General features: G+C 49.3%; 7 protein-coding genes across 7 annotated transcripts; 4 read left to right on the forward strand and 3 right to left on the reverse strand.

Annotated features, from left to right (window-relative positions):
* Positions 1-335: 335 nt before the first annotated feature.
* Positions 336-1,306, forward strand: Aspvir_009626 (MBL fold metallo-hydrolase; the record flags this gene model as incomplete). Its single annotated transcript, XM_043272764.1, has 2 exons — positions 336-862; positions 925-1,306. 2 exons carry the CDS (start codon positions 336-338, stop codon positions 1,304-1,306), a joined length of 909 nt encoding a protein of 302 aa, XP_043128699.1.
* A 1,575-nt stretch (positions 1,307-2,881) lies between these two features.
* On the forward strand, positions 2,882-4,313 carry bgt2 (GPI-anchored beta-1,3-endoglucanase EglC; the record flags this gene model as incomplete). The annotated part of the gene is made up of 2 exons (XM_043272765.1): positions 2,882-3,076; positions 3,135-4,313. The coding sequence occupies 2 exons, from the start codon at positions 2,882-2,884 to the stop codon at positions 4,311-4,313; spliced, it is 1,374 nt and encodes a 457-aa protein (XP_043128700.1).
* A 3,041-nt stretch (positions 4,314-7,354) lies between these two features.
* Positions 7,355-7,762, reverse strand: Aspvir_009628 (uncharacterized protein; the record flags this gene model as incomplete). The annotated part of the gene is made up of 1 exon (XM_043272766.1): positions 7,355-7,762. One exon carries the CDS (start codon positions 7,760-7,762, stop codon positions 7,355-7,357), a length of 408 nt encoding a protein of 135 aa, XP_043128701.1.
* Positions 7,763-10,646: 2,884 nt separating this feature from the next.
* Positions 10,647-12,389, forward strand: Aspvir_009629 (tetratricopeptide repeat protein; the record flags this gene model as incomplete). Its single annotated transcript, XM_043272767.1, has 1 exon — positions 10,647-12,389. The coding sequence occupies one exon, from the start codon at positions 10,647-10,649 to the stop codon at positions 12,387-12,389; it is 1,743 nt and encodes a 580-aa protein (XP_043128702.1).
* Positions 12,390-12,579: 190 nt separating this feature from the next.
* On the reverse strand, positions 12,580-13,813 carry Aspvir_009630 (zinc-binding alcohol dehydrogenase family protein; the record flags this gene model as incomplete). Its single annotated transcript, XM_043272768.1, has 4 exons — positions 12,580-13,260; positions 13,331-13,488; positions 13,559-13,646; positions 13,706-13,813. The coding sequence occupies 4 exons, from the start codon at positions 13,811-13,813 to the stop codon at positions 12,580-12,582; spliced, it is 1,035 nt and encodes a 344-aa protein (XP_043128703.1).
* A 1,250-nt stretch (positions 13,814-15,063) lies between these two features.
* Positions 15,064-16,158, forward strand: Aspvir_009631 (uncharacterized protein; the record flags this gene model as incomplete). Its single annotated transcript, XM_043272769.1, has 1 exon — positions 15,064-16,158. One exon carries the CDS (start codon positions 15,064-15,066, stop codon positions 16,156-16,158), a length of 1,095 nt encoding a protein of 364 aa, XP_043128704.1.
* Positions 16,159-16,698: 540 nt separating this feature from the next.
* Aspvir_009632 (Clr5 domain-containing protein) lies at positions 16,699-17,968 on the reverse strand (the record flags this gene model as incomplete). The annotated part of the gene is made up of 4 exons (XM_043272770.1): positions 16,699-17,201; positions 17,259-17,612; positions 17,672-17,886; positions 17,940-17,968. 4 exons carry the CDS (start codon positions 17,966-17,968, stop codon positions 16,699-16,701), a joined length of 1,101 nt encoding a protein of 366 aa, XP_043128705.1.
* Positions 17,969-18,152: the final 184 nt, after the last annotated feature.

Consider the following 18,152-nt stretch of genomic DNA (forward strand, 5'->3'; position numbering starts at 1 on the left):
ATTACCCCGCATCGTATAAGAAAGCATCGTAAAATTTTGACAATGCTCAGTCGGGGGTTTGCCGGCGATGGCCACGTCAGACACAGGCAGAATTGATCCTCCCCGACATAGAGCCGACATTCGATGGATTCCACAGGCATATTCTGGGAGATTTCCGATGATGTGGCATGACCGGAGTCAAAAATGAGGGGAAACACGCACACGCTGCCAACTATACGAGCCAGCAGTAGGATGACGACAGGCAGGAAGGGTTTGATCGAGGTACATTAACTCCTCTAGCTATTCACGAATGACCATATTCGCAAAGTCATCTATAGAGTCTTATTCTGTCCATCATGCCTCTACAAACTTATCATCATGCCTCGTCTATCAAAGGCCTGTCAAGCATCACCACCTTGATCGTCGGGGCCTCGGAGTCTATCCTCATAGACCCGCCCCTCCTGATTCCTGACGCTTTATCCGTGGTACGCTGGATCAAAGAAACCACCTTAAATCCCCTCAAAGCCGTCTTTGTCACGCATCACCACCCTGACCATTTCTTTTCCGCAAATCCTATTCTGGATGCGTTCCCCACGGCCAAGTTCTATGCCGCTCCTTACGTCCTGGAGGGCATCAACCGGGAATATGATGACAAGGTCAAGTATTGGCCTACTGTCTTTGGACAGGAAAATGTTCCCGAAGCGCCCAGGAAACCAGACGAATTCAATTTCGGTTTCTTCTTGCTGAACCGAAACCCCGGAAGCCCCGTGGTGCTGCTGGGGCCCTTGCAAGGAGATAGTGTTGACCACACCATCTTCTGGCTGCCGACTGAGAAGACGGTCGTCTGTGGGGATACTATCTATGGTCGAAGCACACATGTTTGGTGAAGCTGTAATAGTAATACCTCGACCCGCCGTCAACTACTGACTTCCATCTTTGATACAGGGTGGAAGAGGTGGAACCCCCCGCCCTCCTCGACGCATGGAATAAGACCATCGCGCTCATTTCTGCTCTAAAGCCGGTCAAGGTCATTCCAGGACATCTGGAGCCTGGTTGGGAGCTAGATGCCAAGGCAGACATTGCGCACACGCAGAAATACTTGGATCTCTTTGCTGAAAAGGTCACCCATGCGCCGACCAAGCCGCAGGTCCAGGATCTCTATGACTTCTTCGAGAATGCCTTTCCCCAGTGCCAACAGAATTTGGACTTTTTCTTGGGCCATTTGTCCAATCATTTCGGAGAGGGTGGCAAGATTTGGGGGGAGAATCGGCACCACGATGTCGGCAAGAGGACGATTGAGCGTCTGACGGGGTATTTGTTCAAGTGATCGTCGCTGGTTACCATTGTTTGATATTCCTGGCATTTCATTCATTCACTTTATGCACGTAGATCGGGTGAAGGATGGTAGCAATCAATGACGCCTCATAACTCCAGCTGAGCGCTCGTGTATCGGTACTTAGCCACTAAAGAGTGTTTGAAGATAGTTATAGGATGTCCGACAGGTAAATATCCAGGTCCTGTTTAGAATGACTTACTGGGGAACAGGCAAGTTGAATAGACGAAGTTCATGCTGCTCATCGGCAGTTCAATCGCTGGAGAGCCAGGACTGTGGACATCGCAGAAATCTCTCCTATGGATTACATCTACGCCATGTGCAGGAGAAAGCGTCCAGACAGGTGTTTTCGTACCTGTCACTCTTATCACGTGATCGCATCCAAGGAGTTGAGTACAGGAGCATTATTGCTAATCTTCATAGAATCTCTTACAGAGAGGGTTGAAAACAATGTCGCAGTCGAATACATGATATGAAATTCAAATGTTGAGTTATCCCCTGGGATTGTCGTCCCGTTGGCTGTATTGATCTGCGTATGTGGAAATATATATTCTGCATTGAACAGCAATAATCTCAATCTAGGGGGACAGCAACCACATCAAACTTAAGCTTAATGCAGTCGTTCCGCAGAGCAAAAGGGCCCATGGAATGTAACTATCGAGAAGGCTGTAATAATGTAGGGTTTCTTTTGTCCAGGAAGAGATTCGGTACCAGAAAAGGGGACCAGAGCATTCCTATTGCTTTGAATAAAGTAGGGAGTAAGTCAGGAGAAACATATTCAGGTACCCGTCCAGCATAATCAGGGGCCTCCCAGTCAAGACATCTAATTCTAATTCTAGATCTCGTCCTACTTTGGACTGATTATTATTGCTATTTTTAAATGCCGTCATTTCGTCTTGACAGCGACGTGAAGGGGACTATTGACTTGGCTGAGTCGTGTCTAACTGTCCAAGGTAGGACAGGCAAGATTCCCGATTTCATTGGTTGGACAATGTTCGATGCCCCGCTAGTGGATACAATACCCACCGCACTAAACCATTTACATGACATCTCCCCTTTGCCACATGTCTGCTGATTGGTAGTCCTCTCAGCCACTGCCCCGCTCGTCCACTCTTTGACTGAGGGAATTAGGGAACCCCTCGCAGGACGTTGTGCCTTTCCATGGTTCCTCTCTGAAATTTCTATGCCCATCCACCAGGCAGCACATGCATTTCATATCCGGCAATGCTATCTTTAGTCTAGTTCCGGCACAAGCCCTGACTGATGGGAGCCAACGTGGCCCCGGCCCACTTGGCCCAGCTGGACAGGTCAACCCGGGCCAGAGTCTAGACCTGCTTCTTTATTTATGCACTCTTCGTCTTCTTCGTCTACTGTCCATCTCTCTTTGTCATCTCTCTTCTTCTTCTCATCTGCTACTCGAACTTGGGTCTTTGTCTTTGACATCCAATGTTCATTTCATTCGTTCTATCCCTCTAAATCCATTCTTCATTCTTGATTTTGACTATCTACATTCTTTAATCAACGTCTGCACCTTCTTTTCTACACACTTTCCCTTTCACAACCTTCAAGATGCACTTCACACGGCTCGTTGCCCTTGCTCTGGCGCTCGCTACCTCCGAGGCCGCTCACCAAGGTTTCAACTATGGCAGTACCAAGTCGGATGGCAGCGTCAAGTCCCAATCTGACTTCCAGTCCGAATTCTCGACGGCCAAGAACCTGGTGGGCACTTCCGGCTTCACCAGTGCCCGCTTGTACACCATGATTGTAAGTTGCCATGCATTTTCTATGGTCATGGCCTTTCAGAGACTGACCGTCCTACCAGCAAGGAGGCACCGCCAATACCCCCATTTCCGCTATCCCTGCCGCCGTCGCCGAGGAAACCTCCCTTCTGCTCGGTCTGTGGGCTACCGGTGGAAACTTCGCCAACGAAATCGCCGCCCTCAAGTCCGCCATTGCCGATTACGGAGATGATTTGGCCAAGCTGGTTGTCGGTATCTCGGTCGGCAGTGAGGATCTGTACCGTAACTCGGTCGACGGTGTCAAGGCCAACGCTGGCCTCGGCGTCAACCCTGATGAGCTCGTCTCGTACATCAACCAGGTCCGTTCCACCATTGCTGGCACCAAACTGAGCGGTGCCTCCATCGGCCACGTCGATACCTGGACTGCCTGGGTCAACGGCTCCAACTCGGCTGTCATTGATGCCTGCGACTGGCTGGGTTTCGATGGCTACCCGTACTTCCAGAACACCATGGCCAACTCCATCTCCGATGCCAAGGCTCTTTTCAACGATGCTGTGGCCAAGACCGAGGCGGTCGCCAAGGGCAAGGAGGTCTGGATTACGGAGACTGGCTGGCCCGTCAGCGGCAAGACCGAGAACCTCGCCGTCCCTAACCTGGCCAACGCCAAGACTTACTGGGACGAGGTGGGATGCCCTCTGTTCGGCAAGACCAACACCTGGTGGTACATCCTCCAGGATACCAACCCAGTTACCCCCAACCCCAGCTTCGGTATCGTCGGCAGCACTCTGACCACCACTCCTCTCTTTGACCTGTCCTGCTCCGCTTCTTCTTCCTCCGCTGTCGCTTCCTCCACCCCCGGCCCCTCGGCCTCCTCCGTTGCTGGCGGCAAGGCCTCTGGCTTCGCTACCGCTGTGGGCACCGGATCCGCTGCCGCTTCCTCTGGCGCGGCTGCCTCTGCTAAGCCCACCTTCAGCGTTGGCAAGGGACCCGGTGGCTCCTACAACGGCTCCTATGCCGGCTCTTGGAACTCTTCCTCGTCGGCGCGTCCCTCTAGCAGCGCCATCTCCGGCTCCTCTTCTGGCTCCTCTTCCTCTGGCTCTTCCGGCTCTTCTGGCTCCGGTGCCTCCGGCCAGTCTTCTTCCTCCACCGGCAGCTCCTCCTCTCCTTCGTCTTCTGGCATCCTTAGCAACTCTGCCAGCGGTCTCTCGGGCTCCATCTTCGGCGCTGTCGTTGCCGTCTGCCTCGCTTTGGCTGCCCTGTAAGCGTGAGGTCTGCGAGGTCCAATAACGGTTAACGCAACCGATTGTTCAGATTTGTTCTGATGAAGCACATTCTACTGCGGCGCTAGTCTTTTTCTTCTTCATTTTGCTGTATACTAAGACTCTCGTTTAGCCAAATAGACCAAGAGAATAGACCAACTATATTCAGTCTTGGACCAGTGACGGGAACCTGTCAGCATTATAGAGTCGTACAACGTCCAGGATGTAGGGACCTGGATTGGTCCCATCAATGACTCGCCATGATCTATGCTACTCACGTAGCATAGTGGTCTACCTGGTCCGTGGACTTTATGAGTTATTTTCTCCTAGGGGTCAGTGAAATACAGCTGCATTCTACCGCATCTAGAACGTGTCCTAAGGGTCCCGATAGCCCAACGTCGAACACTGCTCTTTCCAGTAGCCCACATGAACTCGCTGAAGCGACTAGCCGTAATAAGGTTTTGGAATTCTGGGATGGCTGAGGTGTGTCAAATGACTGCCTGCTTGTATTTCAATCCCCCTGAAGTGCATCTAGATCCGCTGTGATGCTCTTGTCTAAATGGCTCTCAGTCAACCTAGCGGCTTCCCACCCTTGAAAGTCATTTCCCCCTCCCCCTAATATTTAGTATACTACCTATAGCCTTAATATCAGCCTCCCCCTGTACATATGTTGGCTTGCAACTGCCACCCGCACTCAACCACCCCAGGGCCAATAGAAGTTGAATCCGGAGTAGCACACGTTCGGCCTATTCGGGCTGATGGTGTTCTGGGTAAAAACCGTTGGAGTTCCCACGCAATATTGACCAGGAAGGCTGAAGGTCTTCCGCCCAGCTCATACACGCCAGTGGCTCCCTCGGGTGTACGTTTACCAGCGATGTAGACTGGACCTTCACATTCCGTCGCGGTGATACCAGACGAGATGCCGGTAATCCCGGTTTGTTGCCACCCACCCTCCATTGGTTTGTCTGGCCTGTATATTAATGGATATTTTCCTGCAATGTATGTTCTTTCATTTATCGAACTGATATGTTTTAGTATAAATCAAGGGTCAGCTGCGGTTCAGCTTGTCGAAGTTTAAGTACGGATCGAAGACCTTGAGCGTATTCAACGAGGGCGAGAATATCTAGAGCTTGACGAAGGTCAGCAATCCCTTGACTCTAGTATGGTTTGGGAGGAAGGTAAGAAAAGTTGAGCTGATCATACAACCTTATCATGCAATATACGGTGACTAGCCTGGTACATGCATATCACACAGTTTTTATGAAGTCTGCTCGAACCCCGATGTCTTAGGCAATGCACTGCCACTATTCAACTATAATGAACCCTCCAGGAAGCTGCACGTGCCGCCACTATCTGCAACACGCTGTACTCTTTGTCCCAGACACACCAAGCTGATAGAAGCAAGACCTCGACTTCTGCAAAGAACCTGACGGCCCATATATTAATCAGGATAATGACCACCCAGAACATAGAGATCCAGGCGGCGGTAGGCACTTGATCAGTCCAATAGTGCAGGACAGTGACCACTCCCTTAAAGAAGTTAGCACATGTTTGATAAGATGGCTCATGGTCTGCGTCCTAGAAGGACATACCCGAAGTTCATTGGCAATAGTGATCCAATAAGAAAACCAATATGACCAACCCAAGGCGAACCCCACGGCAGGGCTAACAAAAATGGTAGACCATTGTACAAAGGCAGATGGAAGAGGGTAAATGACAGCCATCTCTCCTATAGATTGACTCACGGCCCAGATCATCGAAGTGCTAATGAAGAAACCGATGAACAGCGCCGCAGGGCCTCCTCGGATCAGGGCCTGTCCGCTTCCCAGCCACCTTCCCATTCCGATGGCCGATCCGAGAGCAATCATAGTGAGATGGCGAGTCCCTGGAGACCGGTGGAGCTGGGTATCTGCTCCATGATCGATCTCCACAGCTTCATCCTTGGCAGCACTTAGATTGTCCTTGGTGTCGACGAGATGGATAGATGTTCTATCATGAATGGGTGCCTGAGGCAGATTGCCTTTGGAGGAATACTTGAGCTGGTCTTCTGCTATATTGACAGCGCGGTTTGCGAGATATGCAGGGTTATACAGTAAATAGCAGAAGTCTTAATTAAAGAGAACTTTGGATAGAAGTTACGCACCGCTTCGGACTGGCGCGAATGGCCCTATATAAGTAGATTTCTCCAGGTTCCAGCTAGCAAGCATATCGGTATAGTTAATCATACAGCCATCATTGTCAAACAGTCAATTCCAAGTAATCAGGTTCTAATCCGTTGTCTCTAGAGTCTATTTCCCCGCATTGCCTAGATTAGTGCTTATCTTGATAGTGATTTCATCAAAAGCTTTCAGTTACATGTCATTTCTTTGGCTTTGCCTTTGAGTGGCTACGGACTCCTACTGGCAGTGTGAACTTTGAGCAAGCATCGAAATGACTAACACCGCAGTCATTTGCTTTCCTGACTTGATTCAGAAATGGGTCGAGAACCTACCGAGTCTTCCCTCTCTATGTTGACGGCCAATATACTGCTGGACTCTTATCAAAAAACAAGGATAAGGTCAGTGCAGCAGCACTCCAAATAAGGAATTACAGAGCTGGGACAAGTGAGATACGTGTTTATCTCGTCTTTGTCCGCGTTCCTCCTGACCCAAAGGGTGCTTGTGACTACATTCGTTATCAGTGTGGTCCCTGGCGAATCGTATCTTTTGAGGTTCCTTGTACTAATGGTGGAAGGATTGCCATGCCTGATAGCTTCGGCTTTTGAAATACACTTTTACGACGAAACTCTTATAAGGTTTCGCATGGCATTGTGTGCGGAGTAGCGAGGAGTACTGATAGTAAGCTGCAAAATATGACTTCAACGTCAGAAACAGCATGCAGGTAGTCCAATGGCGGTATATTTGATAAAGCCTAGAATATGAGAAGAGCTCGAACCGGGTTCATGCTTCTCTACTCCAATACACCGAGGGAAATACCATTCTCCAGCCTTCTAGCTGCCTCCAGTCGTACCTGGTAGACGATAGTAGCCGCGCTCTTAATCTTCTTCACCAATCCCACGCCTGTGCCAGCCCACACACACTTCCTGCCTCCTTGACATTAAGTTCCTTGTCCTGTCCTTCCCTTAGACGCAAGTAGAACCGCCTCATGACTTCTTGCATGGGAATTCCCGCGGCCACGTCATCATAGCTTGCATTCCTCAAACACCGTCCGTCATACAACTCCGGCCACGGACTCGGGCCCCAGATCTCATCAAAGACCCTCGACCGCACGGTTGACACTCCCCCGTCGACGGCATTTATGATTGCCTCCTGGTACTCACGAGGCAAGCTTGTCTCCTCCGCAGCCAGAAATCGTGTGCCCATCACCACCCCAGCCGCCCCAAGCATGATAGCGGCCGCCACACCGCGTCCATCGACGATCCCTCCGGCCGCGATCAATGGGATCTGGCTCATCCTATGCTCATGAAGCACATCGCATACCTCTGGGAGCATCTATCCTAGTTTTGTAATTTTTGTAACGACATCACAGTCTCAGTAATGCTCATGGACAGGGTTCAATATGCCAAGCCAAGCTTCTCAGTTGCTTGGGAGTTGTTAAACCCATAAAGTCCTTCATGGGGATACCCGCCACCGCGCGCGTTTTGTTCTGGCAGTTACAATCTGTACTCCAAGAAGGATTCTTGGATGACTTCACAGATCTCCTTGTTTAAGAAGTAACCAGCAGTTAATAAGAATCTTTTATTCTCAACTCCTAGAGCTTCCATTGCTCTTATATGGGCTAAGGTGGCGTCATGAACATATATCCAGAGGAAGAACAATGTTCCTGTGTCAGGGATTTCAGCTTTATATTTACCTACTATAAAATTTCGGATCTGCTGGTTTGATGTGTTAAGTTCATCAAGGTTACACAGGGGGTGTACCACCAGGCTAAACATCAATGTTAGATATAATATAACCAGAGAGAAAGGTGGGTTCTCTCTCTCTAGAAACTCCTAACATGCTCACTCAGCAAAAGTCTTGCTTGCTAGATCAAAGCTTTTAGTTCAAATATAGGAACATCAGTCAAACAAGGAGGTGAATGCTAACCTCTGTATCTGTTAAGAGGATTTAAATGAGCGTCCAAAAGGGTGATTGGGTTCCAATCTTCCTTAGAATAAGTATAATCAACCCAACTGTTCCCCTTGTAGCTGTTGATGATCAATGCGAAAGAAGATGTTACGATCTGCAATTAGTTAAAAACAACCCCGGGAACTGAAGCCAAGTCTATTTCATTTCACGATGATGCGGGAAGCATACCACTTTCTTAACCAATAGTGTACTTTTCTGAACTGCTTCCAGCAACACAATAGTCCCACTAATTACAGGATCCAAGAGTTCTCACTGAATATTAGTTATCAAGTAGCGAAATGGAGACGCAGTATGCATGACCACATCAAAGGGCACATTGGATTTGAAACATTCATCAAAAGCACCGGCGCTCGTAAAGTCCGGAACGATGATAACTCGTAGCTGAGTGGTAGATGCATGTAGATGGTGGCGTTCGCAGATCTGCTCTGCCTTCTCGTGACTGCGGACGGTGGTTACGACTGAATATCTACAAACACGTAAGTTAGGGGTGGGGGACGGGAGGCTGGTTGTAAATTGCATTACCCTCGCTCCAAGAGGAGACCGAGAATATGGCTTCCAAGAAATCCATTACCGCCTGTTAGTGCTGTCAGTCGAAGCTAGGCCCTCGTAAAGTTCACTCTTGAAGTGAAATACGAACCTGTGAGGAGGACTCGAGCCATGCTTCCTTCTCTTTCCTGCCTTTGTTTCCGTTGCTTTTAGGGAACTTATGCTTTTAAAATATCGAGATCAATTCGCCACAGTAGGGTGACGGAGAGAAATGGATGGAAAATGAGGACTAGGGCCAGGTGTTTATATCTTATTGTCTCTCCAACTCCGGTTAGACGAGGACGTTCCGGCAATTCCAACACGAGCATTGCTCTAGATGTGGCCAATTAACTTTCGTCAAAGCCAGGTAGGACCATACGAGGTAGTATTTAGTGAAGTGGATCCTCTACAGTGGATTTACTAGTCGCATTTCAAGTTGACGAACTGAGAAGTGGTGTTTTACCGCTAAGCGCAGGCTGATTATTGAAGGCAAGCAGGAGCAGCTAGGTTCGATGTTCTGAACAGTCATGGTCACAGGTCGATCTTCATACTGAGGCACAATTGGCGGGGGAAGGAATGGGAAGTATGGATGGACGAAGATGTAGTAAGCGTTTACTCTAGGTCATTGTCCAAGTGAGATTGTTAGTTACTTGTCATGTAAGATGGGCTTGAACTTACAAACCCTGATCACAGCGGTATGCTCGCAATGTCACCGTAGGTGTTTCAACAGAGGATGGAGCTGTGCGCATGGCGGCTCCATGATTGATGATAACATCGGAGTCTTGTAAAGGACCAAGAGATGGGTTAATTCCAATGAAACTGTGTACAACTGGGCCTACGATGAACGGTAAGCTGAAGAAATCTTCGCTTACTGTTGATACCAGTGGTCTCAGAGGAAAGGGGAGACAGATAGGCTCCATTATCAATGCCATGTACGTATGGGGGAGCGATGGGGACTTGTTTACACGCGAGACTTTCAGCTGCTTTGATTCCTCTTCGGGCTCCACCGCGCCGACTGGGGCGGTAATGACATTCCCGTCTACTGTTGAAACACTGGGAAGGCGTCAATCAGCAAGGGATAGGAAAAACAGGAGGGCACGAGGCCGGTTGAAGCTTACATTTGCACAAGGGCTCTGCCCATCACACCGTCTTGGATGCGCGGCTATCAAACGTCAGCCGTCGCCGTCGGATTCAACCCTTCCTATGCTCAGGGAAGAGATTCTGCAGTAACAAGCAATAAATAAAGGCCTAGGCCAAATTCAAGGAAAGCTGATGAATAGGATAGGATACAGTACTCACCACGCGAGACATGCCAACTTCACAAGCTGATGAGTGATGAAATATTAGTCATCCTCCCGGTACGTGCCTGAGGCCCCGACAAGAAAGAAAGATCGCCACAAAGGCCGAGCAAATGGAAACTGGAGAGTGATTGATATCAGGCCACAGAGGTCGGTGTAGTTGACCCACACGTACTACAGATAAGTATCGATTAACAGAAGAGGAATCGCCAAAGCCTACAATCAAAGACCGAATGTCTCGCTGTCATATGTTGCTCAAGACCCCACCTCTCCATATATATCTAGCTCGGCTTGTCACGAAGAGGTCATCACTCGCATCATCATCTCTCCTTCTCAGTTGCCGAGTTTCTTACTCTTTCTTACTCTTGGTGTAGCCTCTCCCCATCATGACTCATGAGTCAGACGTCGTGCCACCCGTGTTGGCTAGTGACGAGTACTACGACCTCGGCTCTTTCGGTCGGAAGATCACCACCTCCAACCCAGACACTCAGACCTGGTTCAATCGGGGCCTTAGTTGGGTTTATGCCTTCAATCATGTCGAGGGCGCCTACTGCTTTGAACAAGCCATCGCTCACGATCCGTCGTGCGCCATAGCATATTGGGGGCTGGCGTACGCAGTGGGTCCCAACTACAACAAGCCGTGGGACCGTTTTGATAGGGAAGACTTGAAGGTCTGCGTGAAACGGGCATACGAGGCGTCACGCAAGGCCAAAGAACATGCAAACAACGCGACTCCGATCGAGCAAGGGTTGATCGAAGCCATCCAATCCCGATTCCAGAGCGCCTCCCCACCCAATACTGCGGAGCAGTCGGCGCTGAACCATGCGTACGCGACGGCCATGGAGCCTGTTTATCGAGCCTTTGGCGACGATCTGGATGTCGCAGTTCTCTACGCAGACGCGTTGATGAACCAGACTCCTTGGGCGCTCTGGGATCTGTTCACTGGCGAACCGAATCCCAGAGCAGCCACAATGGAGGTCAAGGAGGTACTGGAACGCGCTCTGACCCAAAAAGGGTCTGATAAGCACCCAGGGCTGCTGCACCTCTACATCCACTATATTGAGATGTCGCCGAATCCTGAGTTAGGTGTCAATGTCGCCGACCAGCTGCGTGACTTGATGCCCGATGCAGGCCACATCCACCACATGCCAACTCATCTCGACATCCTGATCGGGGATTGGCGGCGTTCGATTGCGTCCAATTACAAGGCTACTCTAGCTGATGACAAGTATGTGCGCCGCGAAGGTCCATACAACTTCTATACGTTCTATCGGCTTCACGACTACCATTCTCTCATCTATGCGGCTATGCTTTGCGGAAAACTCAATACGGCTCTGGATGCGGTCGCTCGGATGGAGGCTTCAGTCCCTGAAGATGTGCTACGGATTGAGTCCCCGCCCATGGCTGATTGGTTAGAGAACTTCATGTCTATTCGCTTACATGTCATGGTGCGCTTTGGAATGTGGGAGGTGCTGAAACAAATAGAATTACCGAATGACTCTGAACTCTACAGAGTCACGACGGCAACTACACATTATGCCAAGGGAGTTGCCTATGCGGCTACCGGGGATGTAGATGGAGCCCTAGAGCAGCGGGAACTCTTTCAGCAGACTTGTGCACTTGTCCCCGAGACCCGTCGTGCCTATAATAGCAAGTGTACGCAGACCTTGGCCGTGGCCGCGGCCATGCTGGATGGGGAAATCGAGTATCGCCGTCAAAACTACGCCACGGCCTTTGAGCATCTGCGCAAATCCATCGAACTTGATGACAAGCTTCCATATAGTGAACCATGGTCATGGATGCAACCCAGTCGACATGCCTACGCGGCCCTTCTCCTGGAACAAGGCCATCTCGAGGAAGCGGCCAAGGTGTACCGCGCTGACCTTGGGCTTGATGACACACTGATTCGTCCCCGCCGCCACCCGAACAATGTTTGGTCGCTCCAGGGGTATCATGAATGCTTGACACGGTTGAGAAGAACGGAAGAAGTGGCTGTCATCGAGCCTGCAGTAAAGCTGGCGCTTGCTGTAGCAGACATTCCCATCAAAGCTTCGTGCTTTTGCCGATTGGATACTTCACAAGCGCCGCGTGTCATTAAGCGTTGTAGTTCCAGTGGGAACTGCCACTGAAAGGATCACTTGAACGTCAATATATGCTTCGACAGAAAATAGACGATTGATTATCCATCGGCCCTCTCTGTGCACAATTTTCCTCTACAAAGCTTTTAGTTATTCAAAGAGACTGGGGACGTACTACTTGGAGAGTTTCATAGTTGGTAGAGCTCGTGGTACGCATCAGTTACCAGAGAATAAACTGTGTCTACTCGGCATTTGGGTGAATGATTAATCTCTCAGCGCTAGTCTTGCCCTGCCTGAGGAGATCCCAAGATTCCTGCGTCTTGCTCAACCCACCCATGATCCTGGTCGGGAGTGCCTGGATTTGGTCCTTTGCGACCGCCTCCTCCAGATACTCCCACCATACCCAGCTGGTGAAGTCGGCATTTTTGGGATCGAGGTAGTCGTCCAAGAACTGGGCAAAGACCCCCCTAACCCCATCGGGCAGCTTTACGCCTTCTCTCACACCCATTGTGGATAAAAACGTGCCCCCGCCTTGAGCAGCCAAGACCGTTCCAATCACCTCTTGGTCCTTCGCTGCGTCCGCAGCGGCGAGGACGGCATGGAAGGGACCAATTGCAATCAAATCCTCAGCCGCAGAAGCCTGCCTTCTGTCCACAAACTCGGTAGCTCCCAAAGATCTGACCAAGCTGGCGTTCGAAGCAGATGCAACACCCACAACCGCGTACCCTGCGCTTGCTGCAATCTGGACGGCATTTGCACCGAATGAAGAGGATGCACCCCAGATTAGAACCTTCTTGGTCTTATTGGCTGGATCAGGTGTGGTGGAAGGCTTGTCCAGGTGCAAGTGCAAGACAAGCGCACTCATGGCACCATACAAGTTGGAGGCGAGAGCAGCGGCTTTCTCGAAAGATGCCTCACGAATCTGGTTCAGAAATGATTAAATCAGCAATGGCCAACCACTCAGGGGATCTGGATAAGAAGGAGAGCAAAACCTTCGCCGTAAGTTGCTGCGTAGTCAAAGCGAAACGCTGCAGGGCCCCGAATCGAGCGTCATTACGCAGAGTTCCTGCGCTATTGGTGACAACTCGGTCTCCGATGTGGAAACGCGTCACACCAGGGCCTGTTTGAACGACTGTTCCTGAAAAGCACACTGCTACAAGATTAGCTGGTTGAACTGTTCAAGCTGTATAGCTCAGACGAGTGGTGCTTGATTCACGAACATCCTATAATTGTAGGGTACGACAAGGGAAACGGAAGGACACCATCTTGTATTTTATATTCCGCTGGTTGAATGGCTACAGCTTCGGTCTATAAGATATTAAACTTGAAGACTGTGTTCGGATTTACATATGCGTATCATCCCCTACCTGAATGAGTAACTCATCATCGCCAGGCTCAGGCATTGGGGCTGGGCCAAGCTCTAGCTTTGCCCCTACACGCGGGAGCCACGCTGCGACATTTTGCTTGTCTGGCATGATTGACATGAAAGGTATGAAAGTGGTTCAGGCAATAAGTCCAAAGCAATCAAGATAAATGAGAGCAGTTAGGAAATTATTTATATTCGAGTCTTCCGTACGGGCTGAAGGGATCTCTCCACTTTTTAAACGCGACCATCTGGGCCAAAAGTCAGAGGTTAGACTGTCTGAGGTCAAACACGAAACTGTAATATAATGTTGGATGACAGCAACTGGTTCCCTTTTTTAGTGTAATTTCAGTGCTTATTGTTTTCGCAGGTCTTACTTCTGGTTCAATAGTTGCATATGACCCATTTCGTCAGCCAAGCCATGGGTGGATGCAACAGTGGCACATCTGCAGTTCAGCAGAATCTCAAGTTCCAACCATGGTACTAAAAGTTGCAACTCTGATCTGCCTCTCTAAATCACGCTAGACGATGGACCACTCTAGAACTTAGTTGGCATAAATTACTACTCCGTATTATAGGACTCGATTGACGATATGCGAGCTCTACTATTAGAGCTGACCAGAATATATTTTTTGAATTCCAAACTCTTTCATCCACAAAGACGCTCCTGCATCTCTGATAGAGTATAAAAGGAGCAAACAAATTTCGAGATGGTCTTGTTACATGACAATTATCTCCATCCTTACAATTGTAGTAGTGTACAGAGTACCTTAGGCAAGATTAGGTAGCAGAGTTGCATAACTGAACTGCAAACTAGAACTGACACACTAAACTTAGAAAAGTATAGGATTAGCTCTTAGCTATACAGTACACTTAGAATGGAAAGATATGCACTCCTGTGGTTAGGAGACTGTAACAGGGCCAGAAGAGCACTATAGGCCATGGTGGATAGATGTCACCTATGTACAGAGTACAAGAGACTGTTAAGGAGGAAGAGGGGCACTGCTGAGTACTCATGAGCCACAGAGTGGCTAATGACTAAGTGAGGGGCACAATGATGTCACGTGCAGGCTCTCACCAAAAATGATCGGTATTACTAAAGGATGAAAAGCATGTTGAGAAAATGGCTTGAGTGAAAGAACAGAAGATGGAGAAAAGTATCCTAATCATTAGATAGGTATAGGAAGCATGGGTGCCAACATGCTAACTCAGAGGTTAAAACATAGTGATATCTGGAAGGGAATTAATTTATGGGTGGCTCACGGTTGGGTCACTGGGTGATATGCTAACTATTATTCTGTGACGTGTTTATAAGTCAACTTAACATCTAACCACACAGTCACTGCATAAGAAAGCATCAGCATGTCCAGACGTATCCCACTGTTCGACGGACACGTCATACTCACCATCAAGAGGACCCCTCTCACTTTAGATGAAGCCACTCATACTCTTTACAATCGAGCCATTACCGACCCAACCTCCCTTACAGACCAAGAGCGAAGAACAATCACCCGCCGCCCACCCCCGGAAGAGGAGGACGCTCTCTGTCGCAGGGCCTGTGGACAAAGCCTCTCTGAACTAGTCAGAAAGGCCATCCAGAACGGAGACTCCCTAACGTACAAAGAATCCGTCATACTAGCCACTGGCGTCGATTCCAGCGAAAATGAGAGACTCTGGCGTGAAGCGGCACGGCTCAGTGCTGCCGATCGCGAACTCCTGGAGAGAGCCATGACCGCCGCCACCACAGAGGAGATGAAACGCGCGCGGGAGAGCGCCCATGCCATCATGAAAAGATGGGTAGTCGCGCAGTGCGAGGCGGAGAAATCCCTGAGTGACCATGATGTCCGGAATATCCAGTTTGCTTTGCGTGTGCCGTGGCAGGAGCATATTCTATCTCTGAACCAGATGGCGGTCTGTGGCCTTCTGGTCTTCTTTCCGAAAAATGTGCCCGAATGGCCGTCGTTCAAGGAACGTATCGAAACGGCTGTTTATCATGGACTACATTTTCGGCCGCGGGCTATGAACGAGGAGGTCCTGGCGAAGTTTACTCTTCATTACGTGGAGTCTGGTATTATCGATAATGATGGCAACAATGTTGCTGCTCTTCAATCTCGGTTTCTTTCCATGCGGGATGGAGGCGAGTTGCCCGAGGGCCTGCGATTGGATGCCTTTCTGTATGTGGATGAGGAAGCTATACGATCTGGTGATACTGTGAGACCATTTGTTTGGCTTTTGGAACCAGGCGAGACGGCGAGACCACTCAAGGTGCATATTAAACACATTGCGCCGACGTTGTTTGCTCGTCTTACGCAGCGAGATCTTTCTCCGCCAGAAGCAAGACGTTGGCCGTATCGCCATACGTCTGAGCTGGAGATGCTTCACACAGCGGCGGCTCGGTCGAAGGATGCAAACGGGGTAGCAGATGGGATTTGGCCGCCACGTGCTCGCGATATGTGAGTTTGTTCCGGCTTCTTGCGATGGATGAGAAATTTTCCTTCGGTTTGGGGGTTTTTTATTAGGAAAACAGAGGGCAGATCTGGAAAAGAACACTAAAGTACTCGGTTGTGTAGCTTTCGGTAACCATTACCCCCACTCTTTTAACGAGTGGTCACCCATTCAAGCCATCCCTTGCCCTCTAATCTTTGATTTGTTCTCCCTAAGTAGCCCTGTTGTAAGTATATACTGAAAGTCCTTCCCTCTCGCTACACGCCCACGCAAACATAGTAATCTGGCCACAACTATTTCCAATAGCCGGGTTATCTGGGTCATTACTCAGTGATCGAAGTACCTCGTTACTCCCCTTAACCGGTCTTAAAACTGCTGCAGACGGATATTGTCAGAAATGACGCAATATTCTTACCGTATTTATTGCAGTATCAATGTGTTGCCAGCCTAGTTCGCTTCTTTCCAGGAGCCATCCCGGGGTACCAGCTAGCTAAGACTGGACTTTGTGTTCAGTAGAGTGCAACTACCTATTTCTCAGTCGCGCATTTCCCATCAGGGATACACTACCTCGAGATCCAAGTAACCCACGCATAAATCCTCATATACGAATGTCCATCTGAGGATTTCTACCAAGAGAGGTTCTTCCACACAAGCCGTAGCTATCTCTTCCATAACTTGCATATCGTCCATTATGTGGTTTACAATGGAAATCATAGCCGGCGGGTCGGGCCCCATGAAATCATCAACATATCGCGGGATGATCTTTCGCTTGACCCTTTCCGTATAATACCTGTCGATCAAATGTTCGAGTAACAGTATTGCCTTTTTGAGGAACGCCAGAGGTTTGATCTGATCCTCATGATCCTGGAATAATCGCGACGCCGGAGCTTCGAGCAGGAATACAATGAATGCCACGAATCTCGCAGTGGTATATGGTGGCTCCTCAAACCGAAGCTCTGCTGTATCAAAGTGCAGAGCATCGCCTCTGAATACATCGGTCATAGTGCTGAAAATTGTCTCTGACGTCTCGGCTCTGTGGATCCGTTGCAGCAGAGCTATCCAGACCTCACTCGCTTGTTTAAAATTCCCTTCTCCGCCGAGGTCTCACATACGCAATATTTCTTGCTCAATTTGCTCCCTAGCGGGTTGTGCTTGGTAGGGTCCTGCGCTAGGGAAGGGTGCTTTGAGCGCGATCATACCATTTCCAATAAAGGAGAGAAGTGCCGCAGGTGACGGTGATAGATGCAGGATTTCTTCCGTTAAAATTGCAGCATCCACAGGCAAATCCTCTTCTTGACCAAAGGCGTTGGGTTCTTCAAAGCTTGGAGGGAGACTGAAAGCAGGCTGTGCAGTTGCAGGTGTCGCGACCTCTTCTAAGCTATGGTTGGACTCAACACTCATTGATTGATCATTCATCGGAAGAGGTGTAAATATGGCAAAACCTTCAGGAATTGCCGGGGTCTGTGCTGCGATAGACATTAACTGATGGGCTCCTGTGCTAACCAGGGTTCTATCCAGTACTTACCATTTGTGGCTTGACTCAATTCAGTCAAAGTAGCATTGCGGGACATCTCTTTACGGAGAGTTTCGGGCGGAATAGGGACGCCTTTATACTCAACTGCACTGTTTTTCTGGTTTTGTCTCCGCTTCTCAACCTTTGTAGCGACTTTTCTCCAGTCGTCAGACGTTTTATATCTTCTGAAACCCCAGTTCTTCAACCGCTTTTCAAATTGACTTTTGCTACTTGCTGTTAACAACCACGTCAAGTACCATAGGTTGGAATGGTAACTCACGTCGCGTGGAAATTGTGGTCATCCGCCATGATTTTCATCACCTCTGCGAGTGTGTCTCCCACAGGGACCGAATAATCTCCTTGACGTGTTCCCATTCAGCTTCGGAGACTTTGAAATTTCTTGAGGTTGACATTGTCAAAGGCAGCATGTATTTAGCAGTGGTGAGTAAGAAGAAGAGGCCGGTTTGTCTAGACATCCAGGAAAGGGTGCCAG

The sequence above is a fragment of the Aspergillus viridinutans genome, assembly GCF_018404265.1.
Source record: "Aspergillus viridinutans IFM 47045 DNA, scaffold_8, whole genome shotgun sequence".
Taxonomy (NCBI): Eukaryota; Fungi; Ascomycota; class Eurotiomycetes; order Eurotiales; family Aspergillaceae; genus Aspergillus; species Aspergillus viridinutans.